This window comes from Hippichthys cyanospilos, chromosome 1 (assembly GCF_059441005.1).
Source record: "Hippichthys cyanospilos isolate Australia breed blue-spotted pipefish chromosome 1, RoL_Hcya_1.0, whole genome shotgun sequence".
NCBI classification, from domain to species: Eukaryota; Metazoa; Chordata; class Actinopteri; order Syngnathiformes; family Syngnathidae; genus Hippichthys; species Hippichthys cyanospilos.
In genome coordinates, this window is record NC_142369.1 from 801,746 (window position 1) to 829,346 (window position 27,601).

At 44.4% G+C, this 27,601-nt stretch overlaps 1 protein-coding gene across 2 annotated transcripts in view; it reads right to left on the reverse strand.

The window, feature by feature from the left end:
* Positions 1-27,601, reverse strand: part of LOC148428509 (adhesion G protein-coupled receptor L3-like) — a 136,961-nt gene that overhangs the window by 39,733 nt on the left and 69,627 nt on the right. For both annotated transcript variants that reach the window (XM_088439419.1, XM_088439506.1), the window contains exons 6-11: positions 21,781-21,795; positions 19,604-20,404; positions 8,362-8,712; positions 6,430-6,533; positions 4,831-5,016; positions 2,982-3,020 (exon numbers count right to left, since the gene is read on the reverse strand). In XM_088439419.1, the coding sequence (XP_088295545.1) occupies positions 2,982-3,020; positions 4,831-5,016; positions 6,430-6,533; positions 8,362-8,712; positions 19,604-20,404; positions 21,781-21,795 (1,496 nt within the window). The remainder of the gene's footprint in view (positions 1-2,981; positions 3,021-4,830; positions 5,017-6,429; positions 6,534-8,361; positions 8,713-19,603; positions 20,405-21,780; positions 21,796-27,601) is intronic.

Below are 27,601 nucleotides of genomic sequence, written 5' to 3' on the forward strand. Positions count from 1 at the left end.
TCTAATGGCAAAAAAATGTATTTCAGGCACAGTGCTGCACTTTTTTCAGCTTGAGACTAACCTGGAATGTAGCTTTTTTTTCTTCTTTTTTTAATGTTAAAAAGGATAGTTTTACGTATGCTATCGAAGAACTTTTACAGATAACCATAGTCTGAGCGGCGAGTGGGGGGTGCGAATACAGTATATTTCTTTTTTTCCATTTAACACTAACCTGTAACCTGTATAAACTGAAAAAGTGAAAACAGAAAGTAGATTTATATTTCTTCTTTTGGTTAGTGTTAAAAAGGATACAGGTTTAGGTATCCTTCTGCAATTTTTATAGGTATCTTATTTACAGTTGGAAAATATACCGTCTTACAACAAGGGTGGATGAGAATTTTTTGCGGGTCGAATTATGAGAGCATTCCACAATTCATGTTAACAAGCGACACCGGAAACATGATTTGAGGGCTGAATCTTTTTGACCCACGCGTGGTCCTAAATAGTCCTAGTTACGTGGAGACAAAGCCTCAGAATCAAAGCGTACACGTAGAACGTAACGACTCTCCGTTAACGTAGCGCAAAACCCGCACTCAAACGGATCCGTTATGAACGGCGACGCCGCAGCGAAGGGAATTTAAAAAACAAAAAACACCGCAACCGCGTTGAAGACTTTGATCAATCAGGCGGGAGTCTGGCACCGCGGGCCAGGCGAGCTTTCCGTTTACGAGGACGTCTTCATCTTCCGACAAATTGACTCACGGGAGGCGCGGGGTTCTTTTATGGCGGAGCCTCCCTGGAAGGTCACGGCGCCCCGCCGCGACACTCCCCCCGGTCATCCTCGCCAACAAAGGTGTCGCTTTAATGAGGGGCTTCAAAATCCTCCCTGGGTCCTACAAAGTCACACTCGCTTGGTTCCTACTAAGGCATGCCATGTTTTTCATCTTCACTGGCGGAATTCGCCCGCAGCCTCCACTTCCCGTCAAGCCGACTAAACGGAAGAAAGCTTTCGGAGGCGCTCGCTAAAACACGGGCCGACGTAATCGCCGTAATTGGACACCATTAATATATCCTCCGGGCGCCGTTTTTACCGCGTTTGCTAGCAATCAAAAGGGCGCTTTCTTGCACAACGCGGTGAGGTGATCATTATGTGCTCTTTTGTCAAAGCGTCATGTTCACTGCGATTAAATTGGCTATGATACGCGCGCGGCCGGAGAAATCACACGCGGCGTTCGACCGCCGCCATCGCTTTCAAACTCAGACCGGAGGCAACTCGGAAAACGTACCGGATGTCTGCCATTTTGATATTGACTCATTGTATTTTTTGAATGCGCGTCTATACATTCTCGGAAAGTGGCAAAAGAGCATTTAGCGTTTCACTTACAAGTACCGTAAATTCCCAACTATAAACTGCTACTTTTTTCTCATGTTTTGAAGCCTGCATCTCATAGTGCAGTGCATCGAGTCTGCGGTTTATTTCAAACACCACCAGGGGGCAGTTTTCCGGTAAACGAAGAGAGACAGAAGAAGGTTTTGATTTAGAGTGCTATTTTAATCGCCACTATTGGGCACTCTCTGCTAGTAAACACAAACAGGGATGATATTGCTGTTAGTGCAGTATTCTCACACACACTCCATGTGTGTCGGTGTACGTAAAATGTACGTGTTAAGGATTTAGCCTACAAGTTCATTGGAATGTACAAACATATTTAAAAAATACTTGTAGGTTCGTTCTGATGGGTTTGCCAGTCAAAAATATATATGGTGTGTGCGCCACATAAAGAGCTCCGCGCTTCTGTAAGAATGACCCTCGGTAGCGCATTTTGGGGGAAAGAAAAATAGTTGGACCCTAAAACCAGTCATGAGATTTGGTAACCATGTCACGAGTAGAGTAATACGTAATACGTTGAGTTCAAACTAAATTGTCTCGGCAGAGCCACTTTTCTACATGAAATATGTGGTACACGTTTGCTGACCGAATCTTCAAAAAAATCAAACTTCGATTTTGAGCGGCCAACACAACCTTAGGAATCTCTATATAAGGCTACTAAGACATCTACACAGTCGTTTTCTTTCCAGCGCATATAAGCACAATATTAAGCACTATCCACCAAGTTTAAAAGGTTGAGAAAAAATCCCGATGACAGCAAAAATGTCACCCTCAGGGGGCAAATCACGCAATCTGCCAACGGCCTCGCAAAGTAGCTGAGTGTTGCGACGGAGGCGCTTTCCGAAAATTGGGACACTCATTCATTATGTATCGGGACCAATCAGAACATGCCGGGACTTTAGCTGACTTGGGAGTTGACTTACTTATTGAAGTGGTCCCTCCGCTTTTGCTGGCTTGAAAGCTTTACGTTCCGCCAGTAAATCAACAATGGCGCCGCAAAAATCGGATCATTTGGATTGAAACCATGTTTCAAGGGAACGCAAGTGACTGCTGCGGGCTTTAATGACAAATTTATAGGGTAAGGAGCTGGTAGACCGCAATTTGTCAGGAAAGACCCTATAGCATATTACAGATGACTTTGAATTGAACGCCCCGTGGTAAATTAACTAGTTACGCTTAATAGTGATTGGTCATGAAATCGAATTTAAAAATGACGCGTCAGGTGGCATTGCTCAAGTAACCGTGCTGGTGATTTGTACAAAACCATTAGCCTAAAATCCTGTACATCATACGCCTAAAATCACAGCCTTTTATTTATTTTTTCCCGTTGTGTACATGACACGATCCCGATTTTCCGGCAGCTGCTAAAAAGTATCGAATGATAAAATAGGGGCTTAATTAAGAATTATTTGTCACATCCTAGATTAGCGATCGAACTTGGATGACCTTGTGCTGTAGACGTCGGCACGGCGGCTACAAGTTGTGAAATGATGTAACTTTAGTGACTCGAAAAAGAATTCGGTCACGTCACACGAATTACTGTCATCGCCATACATACAGTACAAGGCTTGAAATATAGACGGATGAAAAATAAATGAAATGATCCACATACCTGCACATAAAAGCGGCAAGAGCGCTCTCTCTTCTGCAGCTGTCAACCAGAGGGGAAAAAAAGCCACGGTAAGCAGAAGAAGTCAAGTATATTCATCGCGCACCGCGCCGCGACTGGAGGAACTTCACAGACCGAGCGCGAGATGCTGAGACACCCCTCGGTGACTTGTGCTTCCTACTCTTTAGGCCGGAGCCTTTGCATCCCCTGAATGGCTTCGCCAATGAAAAAAAGGAATCCAAGCCATTCAAACGCCAATCGACTTCGGGGCCGCTAGCGCGCGGCTACGTTTGCGGCGGGGCAAAATGAGGATTTAGTAGAAAGGGGGCGCTACCGATGATGGGATCCTCCTCACTCCCAACGGGGACATCTGTGTCGGCAGTCCGGAACAGGTGTTGTTCTTCGACTGAAGCCGGCCAGGCAAATTAACGGTGGGCAATTTGAATTTGACTGCCGGTCGCCATTTGCTTTTGGCCGCTTAGCAGCTACACAGTAATTATGGCCGGGCTGTAACCCCGATCCACGCCAGGCGGAAATGGGCCGGAATCTTGGACGGTGGAATTGGTCTTGCTAACGGGTTACAGGATTGCCACCGCCAAAAACTAACGTGATTACTTTAGCGGTTACTTGCTTGAAACACTTTCTTACTGAACTACGTACTTTAAAAGTTAGCTTTACTTTAAAAGGAACTTACTTTACGGATGACTTGCTTTGTAAAGTAACTTAGTCATTTTACTCATTGCACTGAAAAAGTAACTTGATGACAAGTTACTTCAACAGTTCAGAGTGACAACAAATCTGGTTTAAACTTGTTATTGGTGAAAAATAACGACGTCAGCAAATGAATAAGAGACAAAATAGAAAATTTGAACAGCTGGAAAAGGCTAAGTGAATATAAACATGTATTTAACCCTCCAGTTATGTTGCGGGTCCAACTGACCCCTTTTTAAAGTTCAAGTACATGTTAAATGTAGTTTTTCCAATACAGGACTTATGCTTTTGATAAATAGGCAAAACAAAGAATTGTGTTGCTGTTTGTGGGGGTTCTATATTATTTCATGAGGGTTACGATCTGTCTGGATTTAGTTAGGAGTATACATACAAAAAAAAAAAAAAAAATCAGACTTTTGGATGACGCAAACGAGCCTCGGTCAAATTGACCCAGGCTGTTATGACTCTTTCGGGGAAGCAAATGTTAACATGATTTAAGTATGCCTTTGTTACTTTGTTCGTGGGGATTCAATCAAAGAGCAGAGTTTTTGAGACTTTTGGATAAACACATCCTTCTGGGTCATATTGACCCAGAGGCATCGTTGCAGTTTGTGAAAAATTCACATATATTACTGGTTAAAACAAAATAAACAAAACAGATAAACAACTATAACAGGCGAATAAAAAACAAGTATTATTTTGGTTACTTTGAGAGTGGGTAGCGGGTAGTTAGTTTTGGACACTTTTGGGTAAACACACATCCCTCCGGGTCATATTGACCCACAGGCATTATTGCAGTTTGTGAAAAATCAACATAAATCAATGGCTTAAAATACACTATATTGTATTATTCTGACACATTTGGGTGACTAAATTGGACTCGGGTCAAAATGATCTGAGAAACTAATATAAGACATGGTTAAAAGAGTTTTTGACACTTACAGATAAACACACTGGGTCATTTTGACCCAGAGGCATTACTGCAGTTGTGAAAGATCAACATATATCACTGGTTAAAAGAAAACATCAGATTTGGATTCTGCACCTTTTGGCGACCGAAAGTGTCAAAAGGACCCGGGAACATTATTGCTCGCATTATTCCTCGCAAACAAACATGACAAGAGCGATGGAGTGGGAATACCTTGTTGAGGCTCCGCGCCGCGCTGTCCTTTCCGCCGGGCGTGAGGTTGCGCAACTGGACGTCGAGCAGATCCACCAGCTGCACCATGGCCCTCACCGTGTACACGATGTCCCCCGCCTGAAGGTTGCTCTTGGTCTGCTCGGCCAGCTCCCGGGCGATCACCGCCGCCGTCTCGCCCGCTTTCAGCTGAAACGGCCGGCGGCCCACAGTGAGCGACGCTCGGCAGGTGCGCGTGACAAATGGCCGCTCATATAAATGAATGCGTTTAGCAGAGTCGCCGCTTGAGGAAACTCGGTCAATGTTGCGTGTACCCTGGGGGCAATATCGCACGCGATTATGGAATCGCAAACTATTAGTGAGGGATCTCCCTTGATAGTATTCGGCCTTTATGGAAGTAAGATACGAAACCTCGCAGCTTTAGGGAGGAAGGGGCGAGAACAACCAACGTTTGAAAATCACGCGGACATCCGCTTTGAGTCGGCTGACGGACTACTTGATCGGACGTCCGCTGTTTTCAGAGCGGAGTCCCTCTTATTGCTCACCGTTTCAGATCATTTCTGACCGATGGCGACCCGCTCGGAGACGGCATGAGCGCCAAATCTAGCAAAACAGGGAGTAAGCTGTTTCCACTAGAAAACAAAGTTTGCTTCCATTTGCTTTCACCAAAAACAACATTTTCAGGCCTTGTCTACACGTAGCCGGGTTCTTGCAAACTGGCAGTAAACGTGTCCGTTTTGCCTTATTTGCGATACGCGTTTTTTTCCTTCAAAACCGAACGTTCCAAAACCTCCGGCCAAAGTGGATTTTTGCGGTTTTGCGGTTGCATGTAACCATGTCAAACCGGAGATTCGCGTCATCTACCCTTTTTCCCGTCAAAGACTCAGATAGCAGTGACGTCAGAGGCGGAAGGAAGTTCCTTCCGATTGGACAGAATTTGGCAAGACCACTGCCGCCTAGCCACTCGGCATGCTCGGAAGTGAACGAAAGCACAGATTCGTACAGACGCAATTTCTTGAAATAAACAAACAACAACAACGAGGCCTCTGCTGTAGGTTTTCTTCCACTTTGTCTTTTTTGCTGCAATCTATAACCGTTTGCATTGTGTGTTTTGAGTTTTGATTTGTTTGCATCTTTCCCGCGGGGCGTTGGCCCCCGTCGGCCACTGTTCATTACTTTGAACAAAATCGATTCAAATTGTGCTTGGAGATTTGATTTTTTGGCCCCGGTTTTTAGATTTGTCCGCGATATTTGGAGCATTGTTGCTTGGTCTCTGCCGAGACATTCCCGTAAGCAAATCCTTTTCATATTCCATTCAGCAACGACGCTGATAATGGTGATCATTCCGCTCTCTCAAATAATGATTGTTGTCTGGACCTAGTCGCCTTTTTGCCACAGAGCTGTTTATTAGAAGCTCAAGCGCCCGCGCACGAGCACATCCCTTGGCATCCCCGCAGCTAATCAATAACATTAATTGACCAATTAAGAGCGGACAAAGGAGAAAAAGGCAGAAAATCTCCCGTCCTCGGAGTATCTTTGATTCGCGTCGTGCTTCGCTTCTGTCTTAATGGAGGCCAACAGGACTCCGGGGTGTTTGGATACCTTGTGGCTGATGACGTTGACCCAGGGGGAGGTGCAGTTGGTGAAGTCGGGCCCCTGAGGGTCCCAGTAGCCCTCGGGACCCACGCACCAGTAGGAGGCCACGCCTGACAGAGGAGGAATAACAAGAGCCTCATCAGACGAGGGAATTTGGAGTGCAGGGAAGAAACGGCAGAAAAGTAGCAGAAAGAAGAAAAACAGAGACAAGAAGAACCAATTTAACAGGAGCCAAAATGAAACCGCGGGGAAGGAAAAGTCTTCACAATAAGGAGAGAAAATTGAAAATGAGAAAGAACGGAGCGGAGGAAAAGAATGAACAGCCGAAGAAAGAAAAGGTCAGAAAAAGAAAGAGGATAAAGAATTTGAGGTGCCGCTGCGCTGTCATACAGAAGGAGAAAAGGTCGAAAGAAGGGAAAGGGAAAAAGAAAAGGCAGCAAGAAAAGAGAAAAATCATAAAAATCGAAGAAACAAACAATAAAAAGAATCAAAAAAGCTAAGGAAAAAAGGAAACAATCGGCTAGCCATACTGATGCTTACATAAGTCAAAAGAGAAAGAAATGTTATTTGGAAAAAAAAGAAAAAAAAAGGCCAAAATAATTGGCCCAAAAATAAAAAGGTCAATGAAAACACGAAAAGAGGAAAGCTAAAGATTAGGGGATAAAACAGAGAACACAACCTAAAATCAAAATTGGCAACAGCATCGACGTTTCCAATGCTTTCAATAATCAATGAGTCGAAGCAAAATATTAACGACATTGAAAAAAAAATAAATGAAGCCGCGTCCCGAGACAGCCTCGTGTCCTTGTTCGCGTTCGGCTGCTCGGCTCAGACGAGGCGCGCCGACGCATCCATTTTGATTGACGTATAATTTCCTTCCCCTGTCCGCCTCGGACAGACTCCTGTTCGATCGCTTCGTGAGATAAGGGGAAAAGCTAGAGGACGGGAATCTGGTGGAGGAAACCCAAACCGTGAGTACAAACCACGTTTTCTCTAGCTTTTGCTAGCACGCTAGCGATCTGCTAAAGTTTATTGTGTACTGTATTACCTAACATCACCGAGCAAATGTATAAATTGTGACCGGGATATTAATCGTATCCAACTTGTTTGACTGAAATCAGGGCACTTGACGAATAACTGCCAGCTAACTAGCTAATTCGCTAATATTTTGCTTAGGGTTATGGTATCAATTAGATTGACAAGTGGTCATACGTCGTGTGACAGCTGACAATTTCTTGGCCGACTTTGCAGATGTGAGAATACTCGCAAAAAGACCCTACTAGCTAGCTAATCGACAACTTAAATCAAAATTTAAATTACAATGAATTATCTAAACAAGATTTCAAAGGATGTCCTGACCAAAAGCCGGTACACTAACTAGCAAATTCACTAACATTTTGCCTAAATTTATGGTATGAATAAGATTGACAAGTGGCCATACATTGTGTAACAACTGATAATTTTCTTTGCTAGGAACTAGTAAAAAGACCCTGCCAGCTAGCTAAATAACGAACTCACAAAATAATTGTTCATATTACGAATGGAGTGTGTAAATGATGCTCAAACCATGGCCCACTAGCTGGATAACAACTTGCCAAATGTATTCTTAATCCTCCTGTTATGTTGTGGGTCAAATTGACCCATTGAAGGGGGGTTCACAAACTATGTTCATTGGCGGGATTGCACACAAAAATTCCTGAACTTTTGGATAATGACACGCGAGCTCGGGTCAAACTGACCCCGGGAAGGTGTTCCTATTCGACAGAAACAAACGCAACAGCGAGCTCTAAATGAAATGTCGCCTTTGTTACTCTGTCAGTGGGTTTCCAATAAAAAAGACATTTTTATTGACGATTTTGAGATCCACACGCCACTCTGGGTCATATTAACCCAGAGATATTATTTCTGTCCTTGAAAAATGAAGAAAAATGACCTCACCCAAAGTTCCGGGAGGACAGGGCATCTTGGCGACCATTCCCTGCCCGGTCTTGGGCCAAGATATGTCCAACATGACCAGAGGATTACAGAACTCCACCCGGACGTTGGGAAGCCTGGAGGCAGGAGGCGACCGCCGGTCGTCTCCGGCGCCCAGATGCCCCACCGGCGTCTGGGGCCCGGGAGGGGCCGGCGGACCCGTTGACGCGATCGCCGTCGCGGCGGTGGCCATTTTGGCGGTGCCCGTCCTGGCCGCCGTGTAGCTGACGGTGGTGGTGGCGGCGGCGGGACGAGCGGTGGTCCTCGCGGCGGTGGTTGTCGTGTCCATGTAGACCATCACGGAGGATGAAGACTCTGGACGGAGATTGGGGGGCAAAATTACGTCATCGTCATCGACATTACCTAATTCAATCCCCAAACATATTTTTAAGTTTTCTTTTTTTTTTCAGTGATTCGGTAATCAAATACTTTCTTTAGGTACTAAAAGTATCTTGCGGCCCGCAAGCTTGAATGCTAAAGTACGAATAATTATTTTAGGTGTTTCAAAAACTAATCAGTAGTAATCAGTTCAATGATTTACTGAAGTAGCTTAAGTAATCAATCACTTTGATGTATGGACTAATTGATTACTTTCATGATTAATAACCGAAAGTAGCCAATTACAACTTTGTTTACTCACAGGCATTTTCAGACACTCCTTGAGGAAAATTTTGAAAACAAACAAACGTGTAGTATCTTGGCATTGAACGTCTGAAAGCTCAAAAAACGTCAAAATATGCCTTCGGGATTGAATGTGTTCATTAAAATGCATTGGACTGAGCTTCAAAACTGCTCCAAAGTGTATAACGCCAATGTTTCTTATTCATAAATATATTTAAAAAACAGACCCAAAAAAACCAAGCAAACAGTCATTTACAAGCACCGATGACTCCGTTTTGCCACATCCAACATGGCGCTGACCCTAACATACAATTGATGGCTCAAGGCGGTGTCCGTGGACATGCTTTACGACGCGTGAGCCAAAGCGGTAGGTCTGTGGCGGACCCCCGCCGGCATCGCGAACATACTTCCAGCTGCGTTGTCTAAGCGCATCGAGGGATGCTGCTATTTGCGGGCCACGAGACACGAGACAAAGCGGGACCCCAATTTCCTGGATGTGACGGCCACTCCAGGAGGTGCTGGCTAATGAGCTTGTTTATCCCACAAGACTTGCCTTACTGGTTAATGCGGACAAAAGCCTACATGTATTACACGTTGAAAAGTGCCTGACAAACATGTGGCCCATCTGAAAAAAAGAAAAAAAAAAATGGAGTCCAGCTGATAATGGACTTGATTACGTACAGTCAACGTTGTACTATGTCATCATGATTATTGTTCATTTACATTCATTTAATTAGGGAACTGAGCAGCCTGGATGCTTTGGCGTGATGTAATTAAAAAAGAGCAATATTAGATGTTGGCTAATCATGGGAAACACCATAGTTGGGCTAACTGGTAGCATGTACTAGCTAATGAGTGTGAAATTAGCCTCAAGTTTGTTAGCCTACATGTAATGTATACATTTGAAGTTAATGGTGAAATTGACGGTCTGGTATGCTGATGGGATTTAAATACATTAAAAAAAGGCAATACTAACGCTTACGTGAACACAAAACAGGAAACCACACAGCTGGGCAAATGAGTAGTGTGCAAGCAGTGAATCCGTTTTGAATTAGCTTCAGCTTTGTTAGCCTATGTCTTTCTGATGAAGGGCTCTTGTACAAATTGACGTTGAAGGTAAAATTCCCGATTGAATAGTAACTCTCGGGTATGCTGATGGAATCATCTTTTTTTTTCATGCTAAGGCTAACCCATGATGGGGAATGCCGCAATTGAGCAAATGAGTAGCATGCAGCAGCACAACAGTCAAATTAGTCTCAGCTTTGTAAACCTACATCTCTGTAAAGAAGTTTGAAATAAGTTGACGATGACAGTAAGATTCACGCTTGAACATAGATATTGTAAGTTGATATATTTTAAATGAATAAATAAATACATTTAAAACGGCACAATAGAGCTAATAATGAGTAGCAAGCACTTGCGAATTAGAGATTAGCCTCAGCCAAAATAGAACCAATATTTAATGCTAATGCTAACACTGAATGAGGAAACGCCACGCTAGGGCTAATAAGTAGCACGTAGCTGCAAATCTGTGCACATTAGCATTAAAGCTATTGCCAACAACTAACGGGAAATGCCACAGTTGGGAAATTGAGTAGCATATATTGTTGAGCACAGACGCTGGTATTCCCATGTCATAAAAAGGCAATATTTAATGCGAAGGCATAATGGAAAACACCGCAGTCAGACTAACGGGTAGCACGGAGCGGTGAATCAGTGTGGAATTTGCCTCACGCCGTCGACCTATATTTTTCCATTATAGAGCGCGAGGACAATCGGATGAAGGTGAAATTCCTGCTTGACTTCACATGGAGCGGCGGCGCAAAACATACCCCGGAACTAATGTAAACGCAGCTCCAAAACACAATCGTCCCACGGGGAATTTGACAATCCCATCCGTCACTAAGACGTTAATAAAAAAGCCCAAACATTTAACATCATCGAGGACATCAGAGAGCAGATTCCACAAGCATCCATCTCGCCAGCCCACGCCGCCGGCGTCTCCGCAATAAGTCCATTATTCATGAATGGCCGTTGCGCATTTACATTTGAGGAGGAGTGATGACGACCTCAAACGGAGCGCATCCGACTCCCGGTAAATAGCCGCGTCAATTTGGCCGTAATTGAAAGGAGCCGGCGGCGCTCGCATAACTGTAAATGGGTCGTTTAAGAATTGGGGGACACTGGAAAGAAATTTCAAAGAATCTGTGCGGAAAATAGAGAAAAATGCGTGTGTTGTGCTAATTAAGGTTGTCCTGAGATAAACTGCAATTGAGACTGTAGAAAGATTCAAATTGATAAATATTCTTGTATATATAATGGATTTTTTTTTTTTTGGGGGGGGACTCCTGCTTGATGACCAATTTACATATCAGATATCAGATTTTAAATCAGCTTTGTGTGTGTGTGTGTGTGTGCGTGTGTGTGCGCATGGAGGAAGGGCTATACTTTTGTTGGAATGCCATACTTTTAACTGTTGGGAAATCTTTGCTCATCAAAAGCGTGTTTGAAAGAGCGGTTGTGCTCTGAAGTTGTGTCTCTCAACATACAAGCAGAGATTTCAAAAGGGTGTCTGCAGGTATCTCTCATGACAGGAACAGTAGCGTTTTATTTTCAAATTAAGAGCCAATCAATCGGAGCATAAAGAAACTTATTGAAAATTTATAATAGTTGCCTTTTTTGTATGTTGCTTCATGTTTGTTTAACTGTAATGCAGTGCTTCGCAATTATGTTTTGTAAAGCCCCCCCCCCGGAAAGAGAAACACTTTGTGTGTCCCCCACTCACCGCAATGACTATAAAGAAGATTTTTATAGAAATTGTATGTATCTGATATTGTATCCTTTTTGACATTAACAAAAAAAAAAAAACCATTGAAAAATCAATCCACCATCATCAATCATTTAACAAATGTGTACTAGTTTTTACAGGGTTTTTTCATATAGGTTATAGGTTAGTCTGAAATCGAAAAAAATAAAAAGTGCCTGGAATTAAAAAAAAGTCAATCCCTATTTAGAACATTATTTATTCACCGAATTGTTTGATACTGAAAAAAATATACAACAAATTACACATTATAATGAATGTACTATTGTACTGTATATTGGTCAACAACACCAAAATTTTAAACATTTTAACCTGAAGAAAAAAGTATAAAACAAGCTGTTGATGAAATCCCATTAATCATTAATGTGATTTAAAAACGCAAATGTTGTTGACAGCAATTTAAATTTTTTTTAACTCCCACGCAGACTTTGTGGGTACGAGTATGTTTTTTTTTTTATTTATTTCCCGATTGTTTGTAAATGAATGATTAGTGAATACGTTTCAATTTGTGTAAATTTGTAAGTAAGATGCAGCAAACTCAGCAAAATGTAGATTATAACACAAACGAGCTGGTCTTTTCTTGCCGATTATTCTCTAAAACATAAACGATCAAGTACCGGGATATTTCACAAGAAAAACTTGTGACAGAAGGCCGATAAGATGAAGGTGTGCGCTTGAGCCGCTTAGGGATTAAAGTATTGCGGTCGGCGCAGGATCGGCAGATTGTATCATGAAATGAAATCCATCTACAGTGAAAAACTGCTCTCGTTTGCTTGCGTCCCAGACGCATCATTTTTGATGAGGGACGCATACCTTCAAATCAACACACGTCCCTCAGACGCATCTTTTTTTGACATCAAAACATTCGCCATACCATCCATCCACTCTTTTATTCAACAAAACTTTACGTCTCACCAACATTTTTGACAACTTCGTCCGCCGTGTTTGTTTTGATGTCATGGAAAAAAGAATCGAGAAAAAAAAGAAGACAGCCTTTTTCAATAAATTGCTCACGGTGTAAGATATTGATGATCAAGTAGAAGGCAACGGCGTGGCTGTCACCATCATGTAACTTCAAAATAAAACCGTCCAAATGCCGTTCCTTTTATACGTTACTTGATATCCCATGTTTTATTTTGAAGCATTGCCTGACTTCCTCTGCAAGCAGCCGCGTCGCCAGACAGATTTCACCGGGACACATGCTGCTTCGCTAGCTCCACTGGTAGCTAGCTAAAACTGTCACCGATAAACACAAATCCACTTCAGAGCACACAAGCCGCATACTATTCAGTATAATAATAGTGTACTCACTCAACACAAACAATACACACATGGCTAATTAATATGGTAATTCACTCAGGTGTAGCCGAGTCCTGTCAGTGCGGTGGGACCCGCAGGAGGAGAATGACAAGAAGAAGTTGCTAAATCTATTATTTTTAATTGACTTCAAGTGTCATTCTGAGATGGATATCACAACGTTATTTGGCCGCAGCAGGGATAAAGCAGCCAGAAATGAGATGAAGTCCAAGCTAGCTTGGCAACGCGAGCCTGTCTTACGTTCATGCTAGTAGCTAACGTAACCTCTTGTGTCAAACTAACCATATTCAATTGCTGGACGAGCTGTCCGGGGAATCTGCCTGACTGTTGTAATTCATTGCTGCTGTAGTGTATTCATACATTCGCTCCACATAAACAATGCGCACATTCCGAATTTTTTCACGTGTAGCTGCATGAATGATTTTTTTCTTCACTTTGCACCGGCATTCACACTTATGATTTATCTGTGATTATTTCCATGAAAATGGGCTGCGTTTAAAAGATATATTTCTCTATGCACAACCTTTGGAAGATTGTTTGGGTTTTTCAAAGGGGAAATGGCCCTTTGTCCTAATCTTGACAAAAAAGCATTGAAGCAGCATAGGTTTCACAATAGATTTGGATAAAAAAGGCTCCACACATCTAATTGTGTCATTGAGAGTTCTCTGATCATTTCGGCTTTGCTTTAATGGCAACATTTCCAAGAACAATAATTAAAAAAAAACACACACACACACACACAAAATAAATGAGCTTGATAGGCCGCCCCCACGCGGAGCTTTGCGCTTAATTTCAAAGTGAGCTAATTAGCCCCGTCGCTCGCTATCCCAAGGCCCTCGGCTCACGCAATTAGATAAGCCGGCTCCACCAGGATGAGGAGGCATTTCCCCACCGATCCGCTACGTGCGACCGGTGGAGAGTCTCCGAGATCAAACGCGGCCCGGGAGGGGATTTCGCGGACGGGGAAAGTGACTCTTTCCAGCCTTGAGCTGAACCCAATTACCTCCTCATTTGAGGACGGCAACCTTTGTGCGGAGTTGCATTTTCAAACTCGCCGCGGAAGATGGAATATCATCAATGGCGTGATGTCATCGCTTTATTTATTCATTTTTTATTCGCTCCCCCTGGCGTAGTGGGATATCGCCGTTTCTATTTTTTTTCTACGAATGACGGGGAGGGGTCATAATGGTAGTAAAATCCATCATGCTGTTTCCCTGGACAGTTTGAAGAAACTCCTCAAGCGCCATCTGTTCACCAAAGCAAATTTTCACACACGCAACACACACACGCATTTTTAATTACCACTTGAAATTCCGTTAGGCGTCTTTTGCTCCCATGAAAGGCGCTAAATCCACAAAACGTAACCCATGCAGTAAATACTGATAAGGTTTGACATTTGGCGGCAAAAAATTACCCGAAATGTCACCGTCTCACCATCAAATCTAATGACTTTTTCTAAAGTGGCCTAAATGATTAAAATGTCATTCTTTTGAACAGGTTAACTATTACACAGTTAAAGTGTTTATCCATATCTACGTATATACCTGCAACATCTGAATAATATGAAAAGAAAAGAAAACACCAGCGCAACAAAAGACAAAAATGGATGACTGAAGTAGTTTTACTCGACAAGTTTGCTCAATGACAGGCTTCATCAAAAATAGTTGTTGAAAAATGCAATTCATAACGGTTAACTATGGAAGCTTTTGCACCATTTACCAGGATGTTTGAATCATTTCTCAGCGAACGGGATCGCCTGACAGCACAGCAAACAACCACCCCCTCCTTTGTAGTCTTAGCACTAGTTAGCTTGGCTAGCTAATTTTGCACTATCACACCCATGTGATGATTATTGACCTTGTTTTAATAAGGCCGTTTTTTGCAGGGGATCAATGACAACAAATATTTGCAAAAAACTAAACGTGAGCCAAAAGCAAAGCGTAAAAAGAAAGCGCGACGTGTTCACGAGCCGACAAATTCGGGAAACATCGCAAGCTATCGGCCTACCTCGGCTATTTATAATGAATTTGCTTCCTTTACCAAACGGTGACAAAACAAGGACCGTAGCACATTCATACGTGAGCTCACAAGTGCCAAGTGGTGCAAAGTGAGGAACCGGAGCTCCAAATCAACACCCAAATCTCAACGCGCGGGAGCCCGGCCTTCTGTATTTTCCAGATGTTTCGGCTGGCCGTTACACTCTGGCGCGACGCTGTAGTGCGCCCTCGCTTCCCCGTATCACGTTTCTGGGGAAGATCAGCCAAGCCATGGAGGATCGCTGCACTTAGTCAGCATCCAATCAGATCACCCTTACGTCAGCCGGCAGGCGTATAAATGATTGTTATTATTTCATTGTGTTGTTATCCATCAGTGGCTACGGAGGCGGCGGCTCAATTATGCAGCCAGACATCCGGTAATGCTCCGATATCATCTAACATGATGAGAGTCATAATGGAGGGGAGCCACGCGTTGTTTGCCAATTAATTTCTCATTCCCCGGCTCTCGTCCCGGGACTCCAGAGGGCATTCGATGGAGGTCGGGCGGCGGGGGGGGAAAGGGCGCGCGGCGGCCGAGCGAGCGTGACAAATGGCGCCAATTTCTACGCACCGTACCCGCTCCCGATATGGGCGCCCTTAAAAACCCGCGGTACTTTTTGCTTCGATTTGAAGTCGAAGCAGATATTGAGGTCGCGCTCTACCTTGAGGTGGAGGTCAAATGTCTTTTTGGACAAAGGATCGTGATCAAGTCCTACGTTGGTTCTGTCTGCGTATATGCTCGACTTCAAGTATGACTGAAGTTCCGCTAGGGGCGAGCTGGACGCTTAATATGTACCGGCAGACATTTTGTTATGTTCGGTGTGGTTTTTGTCGGGTTTTGATTTTTCTTTTCGTCTTCCGGATTGTTTGGTCTTTTGTTTATGTTCGTTGACGTTTCCGTTCCCCTTGTGTCAGTGTCCCGTCCACCGGTCCGTGTTAACCTTGTGTCAGCCAATCAGCTCCCTGCTCTGATTGCGTCATGCCCGGGTGTGCCTCCTATGTCTCGTCAAAACCTAACCCCGACCTCATGGAGAGGTAGGTTTCGAAAAGGTAAAATGTTGAGTGATGTGAAAGACGCAAGTCTTTCTCAGTTTAGTTTTATTGTGATAATATGCTTTTGTATTCTTATTGAAAAAGCTGTGAATAAAAACATTTATTTTTAAATCCATTTTATGATGCTCTTATGTTGTCGGGGCGGATTATTTACTTCAAAAACAACACAGTTATGGGTTAAACAAAGAAGAATTTTGAAGCAAACAGTTTTTATTCTGCCACTGCGCTAGTGTATGGAGGGCAATGCATCAACGCGTTGCGCAAATGAGCGAGTAGCCTACATCGCTAAGCCTTAACATCAAACGAGAGGCCTCCGACGGCTTTAGTGATTTACGCTCGCTTTTTCTTCATGCTGCACGGTCAAGGGAGGGAAAAAGGAAAAAAAAAAAAACCCTCCCGCAGGCACGCGCGCGGGTGTCCTTGGGGTTCTCCGACGACCGAACCCACCGGACAACATCAGAGCACTTGAGTCACGCGCCGATTATCGGCCAAACGCGCTCTCGCCAAGCCTGCCGTTTATCGCCGAGACGCCCTTAATCAGTTTAGTGGGCGCCGGAGCCAAAACATGGAGTGTTTCGGGCACGCGTTCCCATCCCAGAGCCGGCGGGGTGGGGCGGGGCGCGGCGCGGCGTCTGGCGTGGGGCCGCTGCCAGATGGCAACATGTGGCAAACGTACAAAAAAGGCCAGACGGCCCACGAATCTCTGACACGGACCGTGTGCAAACATCTTGGACCCGCACCCGAGCTCGCGCCTTGCCCCGCGGCTTTGGGATTCATCGGGAAACACGCCGACTTATTTATAACGGCCGCCGTCTCGCGCAGTAGAAATCAAACGGCCGGGGGAAAGCAGAAAAACAAACAGAGTGGCAAACAAATGGATTTCACCCAATTGATTTCAGAACTATTTCATCGGCGGAAGCGCGGCGCTACCGACGCGGAGTGCAATTTCCACTGGCACATGCATTCGAAAATATTCCCCAATACATTTAGGCTAAAAGCTAAAAACTGTACTTTTTTTTTCTTCATTTTTTTCCCGGCTCGCGCATACACAAGTCACAATCCTGTGGCATTATCGGGAAAAAATTGGACTTATTTCAGAAATGGTCCAAATTTGAAATTTCATAAGAATAAATAATGCTTCCTTATTTTTCTATCAACATATATTTTTCCACGCAATGTCCCACGTTGCAACTAAAACCCCCACAAAAAATGACTGTAAAATTGCTGACATGTATGCGTCGTGATATAAAGGCAAGCGTTGCTCCTGCCTTGCTCGCGATAACCGGCCAACCTGCAAATATGCACGGCGGCGAGGCATAATCCGCAAAATTAAGCAAGTAGGAAAAATGCAATCTTCTATCACGAAATGATGCCGTTTTCCCCTCCCATGAATCCCAGCAGATTAAAAAGCATACATTTATAGTGTGCTAAATAACTGGCTGCTGTAAAAATATTACACCGAACCAATAAAAGTCAGTAAAAGCTATAACATGTGAAAGACGAGGACAGAGGGAAGCAATGAAATAACAAAATAAATAAAAGGTTTTTGTTACTGCTCTTTAACGACTCCGCCAAAGTAACTTCGTAATGCATTTTTCTTGCCCTTTGCATATTTACAACATAATACATTTTTCTGAGGCGCACGGGCCCGCCGAAATGAACTCCCATCCCATCCTTTCCTCTGTCCAAACGCCTCCAGTTACAAGGTAGCTTCCGTGCTAAAAATGTGCTCAAGCGGATTCGTTGTTAACTGTGAAGGTTAAGGAGTTTTGAGCTGATTTTTGATGGGGTTGTGCTTGGGATTTGGTTTCAGGTCAAAAATGGCTTTGGTTTGAGTTAGGTTCGTTTCTTTGTTGTTGTTGTTTTTTAGGTTGGACGATGCTAAGCGCACGGTTTAGGGTTTTGGGATGACAGCCACAGAAAAACCAAAGACGCTAGAGACGTGAAATCACACGCCGGCACAGCTGTTCTCAACCGGTGTTCCGCGTGACCCTGGGGGTACCTCAACGCTCTTCAGGGGGTGCGTGAGATTTCTGAAGATAGCAGCAAATGTATCTTCATTTGCTGCTAGCGCGGTAAAAAATTGATGAGGTCTAAAGCAGTGGATGCGAGTGAATGAGCCGATGCCGTGATGGGAACAGTCGTTTCAAATTAATAAGGAATCAATTGGAACATGAAACCATAATCAACATAAAGTTACCTCTTTAGGATCGTAGAAGAGATCTGTTATAAGGAAATAACTTGGCTAAGTATTTGTTTACAAAAAAATAATCAACCTATATGTTTGGAATTACGGTGAGTTGTAAAGCACCCGCTTACAAAAAAATGTTTGATTTTGTTTTCTGCGAGAAAACGCGAGCTTTGCGTGCGTCGTCAAGAAGGTGATCAGACAGCTGCTTTATTACTCCGGAGGGCTTTTTTTTCATGTACTTTGCCATTTTTTTGTTCGGCCCGCATTTCAATTTGTGCTCCATCTGTCCACTCGCGCCGAGGTTTTACTAGCGCTGTTCGTGCCGCTTGTCTGGAGGGCCGCCGATTTCGCACAGCGACTCATATCCAATAAAAGGAGAAGCACACAAGCTCCCTCTTATTAAGCACAACAAATTATATTATGGCTGGCCGCGTGTCGGCCAAGGCAAACGCCCGCTTAGCGCGCTCACGGAATATATGAATTGATTACCGCGGCGGGATGCCATACGTCGGGGGGGGGGGGGATATTTTGGCTGAAGCTGGAAGGCAGCAGGTAGCGGCTTCCCGTTGAAATGAGCGAGGGCTTGGAGAATATTTAAAAAAGGCCCACTCTTACGTTTACGGGCAAAACATTCAAGATGCTCTTTTCGTGCATGGATACGTCAGTGTGCCCATTACATCATCGGGATACTAGCAATGGCCAACCGCGTGATGATGGGGGGGCGGGATTTCAACAACAATTACAATCAACCTGAGATCATCTGAACACATTCGCTGCCATCGACGGCTACGGTCGTTAAAAAAAGACCGATTCTCTTTCGTTATTGGCGCCCAAGGAGGCTAAAATACGATATTTGGAGTCGGGAAAAGACAAAAAAAACACCAGAAAAACAAATCTTCACTTTGTTGGAACGTATTAAAGCACATGTTCGCGGAACAACATTTCCGATTTCATTTGCTTCCGAGGTATCTCCGTCCCTTTTCAGGAGAGCCGAATAGCAAAATCGGTCAACTGTTAGCATCGCATCAGGAAAGCCGGCGAGCCATTTTCAACTTTCAACCATTTGCAGCCCCGCAAACGAGGCCGAACGCACTCCACAATATCCCGTGACAGCTTTTTTGCCATTCGACCCGCCCTCAGACAGAATAGGAAGGGCGGACTCACCGAGTCGGTTGTCCAGCACGCCGAAATCTAGGGAGTACTTGACCACGTGGTAATTGTTCCAAACGTAAAGCAGATTGTCTCTGGGGTTATAATCCACGGCGGCGATGTACTGATAGGAGTTGGGAAAGGGGATGTCAAGGAAGCCGTCTTTGCTCAGCTCCGTGTTGTAGACGTAGTCGATCTTGTTGCCGGTGGCCTCGTTGTCGTCGTCCTCGTACACCGACTTGACCACGTAGAGGACCCCGCAGATCATGAAGGCGTTGGACGCCGAGCGCTTGTCGTACGCCGTGTCCCACGTGCCCTCCACGCGCAAGGTGTACGGGTTGAGCTGGCTTATGACCACGCGCCCGTTGTTCTGCTCCGTGGCGTAGATCACCCACAAGCCGTTCTCGTCCACCGCCAGGTCGATGTCGGATTTTCCGCCCCAGCGGTACGGGGAGGTGTCGTGATAGTTGGCGTTGGCGATGATGGCCTCGCCGCTCTTAATGCGAGTCCGCAGGTCGAACTTGACGATGTTGCGCGTGCGTTCTTTGTTGAAGAACAGCGCGCCGTCGTACACCACGAAGCCGGTGCCGTCCACGCGATGCGGGAGCTTATAAGTCGTCGTCGGCCGCCCGGCGACGAAATCTTCCTTTGAGGAGTACTCGGTCAAGGTGTCCGTGCGGTAGGGCGTCCACGGCATGTAGTAGATCTTATCGGAGGCTTGGAGGGGGTCCTTGCACCACGCGCCGGACTGGTGGTCCGACTCAAAGAGGTGCTCGCTCTGGTATACCCTGCGCAGAAGCCCCGGGCACAGGAATACTGAGGAGCCAAAAGAGGGGAAAAACAAGTACGGAGTTACATTGGCAGGTAACGGGAGCCGCGTCGTCCGTTCGCCCGAGCGTACGTCCGTTTTCTAGAGCGAAGCTTCTCAAACCTTTTGGCTTCGCCCTGATGATCCTGGCACCGGCCACACAAAGTAGCTACCGTGTGCTAGTCTTGTAGTTCCTAAGACCGATCTTGGCCTGGGGACTGTTTATAAGGGTCTTTGTCTCACCTCGGAATCAAAGGCATTTTGGCTCAATCTTGTCTCGGAGGAGACCAGACGAGACTAGGCTGGTACGACTGCCGTCGGTGAGAAAATGCAGAGTGGAGGCGCCGCGCCGGCTTCCGGTCGTAAAATATCATTCGTCCTAGTTTGGTAGGACAATTTAGCATTTCTCAGATGAGAAGTAGAATTTGCCAAACTTTAACGTATGCCGTATCGAACTCTAAAGAGTCACTCTGTCTCAACTTGAACAAGTTTTGGTCTTGTGCAATATTCCCTGTCTCCAAAATGCCCCAGTCTTGGTGGGTGTGCTCTCGAGCGCAACATTTGCACCATGTCCAAGCAGACACATTTTGCAGTGGAGAATGTAGGATACTAGTCGCAGATATAGTCCATACTAGTCGTTCATTTTTTTGGTGACTTTCCTTTGATATACAGTTGCGGTCTGATCTTGGTCTCCACCTCCAAAGGTTCTGCTCTTGTTTCGGTCTCGATAGTCTCCGTTCTCCACGCCGTCTCGCTTTAAGTCGTTGCGGTTTTGACTACTTCGCTAGACGCTTCCGTCTTGGGCTGATTGTCGTCATTTCCGGGAGTCAAACTCACTTTACCGATTGTGCCCAACACACACAGCATAAGTTGCCCGTGGCTTTATTCAATTGGAGGCTGCTTCATAAATAAAGAAGCAAGGGTACTTTTATAAACATGGCGCAAGACAAATCTGGAATGATAGTGATGCCATTCACGGGAATCTTGTTTACCCGCTCTGCACTTCTTTAAAGGCTTTTCTGCTGATAAGGTATGAATATGGCCACTATGATATGTCTCCTCTATTGATTCGCCAGTCCCTGAAGGTTATAGCCATCATCATGTTAGGGCCATAATCAAAAAATGCTGACAGCTTATCGGACAAGCTATTGATCACCCTTATAAAGCTGTAGCTTTAATAGTATGCAGCCGATAAGGCCGAGCTGGGATAAGCAAAGCGGGATTCACCCTTCGAACGGAATTTTGTTTTAATGCGCTCCGATGACAAAGGCCCAAATATGTCATCGAATAAAAAACTGAAAATAAAAGGCAGGGAAAACACATCACGAATCCAATCCCGAATTGCGCCCGGAAAAAATAAAGACAATTGTTGGCATTTAGTTACCTTTTTGCTCCACTTCTGCATGTCGGCGAGGGAGGGGAAGAAGGAGAAAAGACAGAAATAAAAATTAATGAAGTGATCTTCAAGAGTCATCCAAAAAAAGCACATCGTTACAGCAGAAGAAACTGACCAAAAGAATTACAGTCATTTCAAACCGTTTGCGCACTTTGTCAAAGCCGCACAGTTATACGCTAAATTTCACCCAAAAGTCAAACAGCCCCATCTTTTTCTCGGCAACATATATAATGCGGATGCGGTACGGAATATATATTTTGATTTGACGTCCGGAGCGTAGCAAAGAAAGTTCATGTAAGTGGCAATCGCTATGGGTTTCATCTACTACGGGCCGAGCGCGTCGACCCCGTCGCCTTGGCGGTACAGATTTCCCGATGAATAATTAACGCTTGCCAATTTCACAGCCGTGACGGCGAAAGCGTCAGAGCGCCATCATTAGCGGCTAATAGAGATTCACGGCGGGAAGGGCGGCCATATTTCCTTTCTCCGAGCGGCAAAGGCCTTAACGCCGTCCCATCAGCTTTTTAATTAATGACGCAGATTACGGGCCTTTGAATAGCATGCGCCTAAGGATGAGGGTGATGCCGTTCTCGCCGGATCCTCATCTCCAGCTCGGAGGCCCTCTTAATCTTTCCGCGGCTGTCCGCTTTCTCTGTGCCTTGCCCCTTCATTTTCTCAATGTCTCCATGCCGTCGCTATCTTATAACCTTGACAACGCCGGATGACGTTCCGACCATTTGGCGGGAAGCAGAACCGAGGACAAAAGCGTGCCCCGTCACGGCAGCCGCGGCCCCCGAAAAATTCACCTCATTCCAAATACGGACAAATGCAAATTCTTCCGTTCGCGGAACGTTAGAATGGCAACATGGGTCATGTAATACCAACGTGTGCGTCAGTTTCCGTCGTACTGGCCGGCTCATTAGACGGTTAACCAAACGGCCAATGGATCCCCATCGTCTTTGTCTTTACTTGACCGTTGAGGCCGACCGAACGCAAAGTCGGGACCAACCCGACTAGGTTAGCTTAGTCCCGGCTAGCTGGTGCGACAGACTGCGGGAGAATTTTCCAAAAGCCGTGACGTACCCCTGTCAAATATCTTTTCAGCCAAGTCCCCCTTACACAAGATGAGGCAAAAAATAAATGATTCTTCACACCCAACAAAAAAGTGTGTTTCCGACGCAATTTGGAGGTTACAAATAAGCGAGGAAAAAGGCCACCTGTGTCCCCCTCCTGTGTCACACACGCTGCGCATTTGGCCAAGGTGTGACTACCCAATGACGGCTGAGCACATCCCGCCGCATTAGGACCCCGGCTCGATTGCGAGCGATCGCCTCGTGCGGGGAAATCAATTTTGAGCTTTCGCCTTCTAGCACAGAAGCCCGACCGTCGGTAGCGGGTGCCGCCACACTGCGCTCCTTATTGCGATGGAGACAACCATAGGTGGATCTTTATCTTTATGGGGATTCTTATTATGAATTTCATTCAAAACGTAACTGAGCCGGGCAAAAAGTGTCATTTCACATTGATGAAAGTTCAAAACTCAACCCGTTAGTGGATGGAACAATGGACTTGCCCGAGCGGAATAAGCGACGCACCGTACCGCAGTTTTTCAGACCAATACCGGTTCAAGTACTCATCTCCAAATACTGAGTACCGATACGGCTGGTACTTTTCATGCACAAAATCCACCCAAAAAGAACAATGGCAGGTAATTGGAATATCCCCTTATTGATAACCCTTATTGAGCCAATGTCGGGCTCATTTACTGCCATTCAAAATTGGAAATATTGTCAATTTTTGACATCTTGAAAACCCAATGTTTCAGCATGCATTTCGTGCATGACTCATTTCAATGGCACCTCGCAAACCGGGCACACTAGACACTTTTGTGTTGACAACCCAAAACCATCGGGCGGAGCAAGCGACCAACTTATACATTTGCAAACCTTTCAACGACTTTCATGGTTGGCCTAGCCTGGACTCCCATCATGCAAAAGTTTACAAAAGTCATCATACTACTATTACGACATAAGAAATATTCTTATTTCACCCAGGGGTTAAATATGTTTGAACGTACTTTAATACGGCGACACTTTCACTTTCTAGTGTCAATTTCCCATCGAAATGACATCCCATGAATCTGTTGCATCTTCAACAACAGTTTTCCCGTTGCTACGTTTGTATTTTCATTCCAATTTTGCTTTATTTGAAGCGTCTGTATTATTTTGCTGCATCTCTTTCTTTTCATGGACATTTTTTTTCTTCATTTCCTTGGCTTCAGGATAGCGCATATCGTACAAGTGGGTCCACGCCAACTATCCAATCACTTGTGGCTCCGGGCTACTTGCGCGCTAATATAGTGCTTGAGAAGGAGCCGGCTATTTGGAAACTAACTTTGGATGCTTCGGAAAGAGCACAATGGGGCATAGATCAAATTAGAATTTACCGTGCTCCGGTTCTGATATAGAGGAACTCCATTTTTTGACTTGCGGGTGATTTGCAATTGTTTCTTGTATTTGTAACATCCGACAACATGGCCGACTGAATTGGACAGCTGCAAACTAATTACTGTCGGCGACGGAAATGCTTATGAACTACTTCCCTAAGGTGACCGTATTTTCAATACTAAAAACTGGGACGCTACAATTTTGCTCAAATTGAAATATGCAATAAAATTGCACCAGGAACTATCAATAATAAATGTAATTGCTTGTCAATCTGGCGACTAATAATTAAGTTATCCCTTTGGCTAATGCTAAACGCTATGTTGGGTAACAGTTCAACGGCATGAAACAAGTCAATGGACTCACGATTTTCCGATTTGATACCGGAGTTGTGCCAACGTAACAAAATTTGGATTGATGTTCTGATTTTGTTTTGTCAAATAAATAAGAAAATATTTCCACGCGCCCCGCGCAATACGCTCACAAACTATCCATTGCTCTTTGGTGCATTGAACGAGTATTTTGATAGATGTTTGAGATTTTGTTGACTGATCATTGAAGGCAACCCCAGTCGGCTACACAAATGAATGCTTAGATTAGCTTGAATACATTTTTTTTTTTTTTCAAAACCTTGGTCATAAAACTGAAAACCAATCTGCAAGACATTGAAAATGCTGCAACGGAAGCGCTCATATCGCATTCGATCCGACTATATTTCCCATGATTCTTGGACGCAGGAGCAGGAAGTAGTTTTACTTTCCCGTAGGGCGCATATGTGAACATGAGATTTCTCTTGAATTGTTTTATCATAAGAGAAATGTGTGATTGAAATACACATGGCCCAAGAATGGACCCAAAATGCAGACAGGTGCTTTCAGCCAACAATCGGGGTTACGTTCAACAGATAACTGCTCCCTGACTACACGGATGACATCAGCACCAAAGGTTCTAAAGCTAAAACTAACAGTCCCGCTTTTGCTTTTGGACAATCTTCCTTCTCAGTTTAGGCCATCAGAAAATGGAAGAGACGTCCGAATGACACAAAAACCAACGTACGGGACAAAAACTGCTTTATGACAAAAAATGGCTCTTGAGCAATCGATGTTGCCAACATTAGGTCGTCCTGTCCGATTTCCTGCCAGTGCCATCCATGCAGTCTATGCTGCGACTTGCTAACAATGGCACTTTTATATTCAAAGTATATTTTTAGATTAAGTATATAAAACATCGCTCTCGTAGCAGCACCTTAGGTTAAGAATATGTTTTTAAACTGTATATATATGACATCAGGCACTCTCACTTCGATTGTGCACATTGAGTGCTTTATGCCCCGCACTTTTTAGTACAAATGTATTTTAGACTGCGCGCGCACACGCTTTATAAGATGTGTATACGATGATGAAGTTGAACAAGGAGGGACGAACGTTAAAAGCGAAAGCTAATCCGAACAAGACAGCTAACAAAATCCACAGCGGAGTCAGCTTGCCAAAGGCAGACATTTTTCTTCTGTGGCGTGTTAGCAGATTTGAAGGCCCGCCGAGGAGATGTAAGAACTTCATTACGGCTGAGCGAAAACATCCGGGAGGTCGGCCGCAGAAGTGCTGACCTCGTCCGGGGCTCGGCCTTCGGGAGGAGCCGCTCCGGCAAAAGTTAAGCTTTTTAATAAGGCTCGGGGAGAATAGACGGGGGAAGTCAATGTGAGAGGGGCGGACACATGCCATCCGTCCGACATGTTTATGAGGTTTCGGAAAGTGTGGTCACATCACTTTAGTCCGGCGGGACTCTTACTAATCTAGAAAGTGCGCTGAGGAGGCAGTGCACAACCTGCGCCCGTTCAAATATAAAGCGCGCGGTAGCTGAAAAGCCAGCCTTTTTCCTCCATGGCAACGAAACCCGAAAACATGACAAACGGTCATTGGCGTCTTCATGTGTCGCACGTCAAATCCTTGATTGAATAAACAATCGCTAACTGAGCTTGCAACTAGCGTTGGGAGCGATACGTGACAAAAGGAATGCAATTACTCAAATGAATTACTTCTTTGCTGTAATAATATATTACTCACAAAAAATTCTCATATTTTACTTGCTAGTAACACAATGAATTGCCTGAAAGTGGTGTTTTTTTTTTTTTTTTTACAAATTCACCAAAAACACCCCAAGAGGAAAGTCGGCTAAAATATTTACTTGCTACGTTGGACAGCAACGGACGATGGACGTCCGCAAGCTGGACATACGCCCATTAATTTCATTCCGTCAGCGATAAAGACAAGAAGAATCTAACGGTTAGGTGCGCTTTGAGCCCGACACATAAAGAGCTGTCCACTTTGCGAAATAGGACCAGTAATTAGAGCGGTGCCATAGTGACGTAAAGCTCGCGAAAAGAAATTGTGCTCTCTCGCTGAGGGATGCCACTTCCCCCTCAAGAGGTTAGGAGATTCGTAGCAGAGTATGTGCTGTGTCGAAAATATGCTGGCGCTTTCCACAGTGGATTCAGCAGCGGTTGCAAATCTTGTCGCAACGAGCAATAATGACAAGGTAAGCTAACGCTAATTTTCACTGTACAATTGCTATTAATAACAGCCCATAAATAGTCGTGGGCAAAGTGTATCAAGATGAAGCGTACATGTTAAATAGAATGTCAAACACAGTAACAGTGACGTAGGCTAACTGCCGACCGAAACAATGGATTTTTCAAACATGTCTCCGACATAGCCCACTGAACTTGAATTGGAATATTAACATTGAGCTTGAGAAATGCACTAATTGTTTTGGCCTACAGCATAAACAATGCATGCTGTGAAGCGAAATTCTAAAGGGATTAAAACACACAAAAAAGATTTTGTATCCCGTCTTTAAAGGTTTACAATACAACACGGAGGAAATGATTTGTACTGTTTTCAGGCTTAAACCGGATGTGTAATGAGCATAATAAGCTACAGTTAGAATAGCAAATCCATATTTCCAGTTACGGCGGTGAGAGTAATATCAAAGTCATGCAATAGTAGTGTAATGCATTACATTTCAAATTGCAGTAATACTGTAACAAACTAATTACTTTGAAATGACAGTAATTAGTAATAAATCATGCATAACAGTTTTGCGGTAACTTTCCCAACGCTGTTTGCGACGCATCTGACCTTGAGCGATCTTTGCGTGTGCACCAAACTGGAAAATTTGGGATTTTGAAGTTGAGTTCAACGATTTGATTGGCAACAAAGCGATTAGACTGCAGTAATATTTTCTATGTAGCGAAAGTTCCAAATATTCTGTTTGCCTTCTGTTTTTCTTGCGAGCGTACGCGCGAGGACTTCGAGAGGGTACAAAAATACATCAACATATTACGCTGCCAATTTCCTGATATCAGC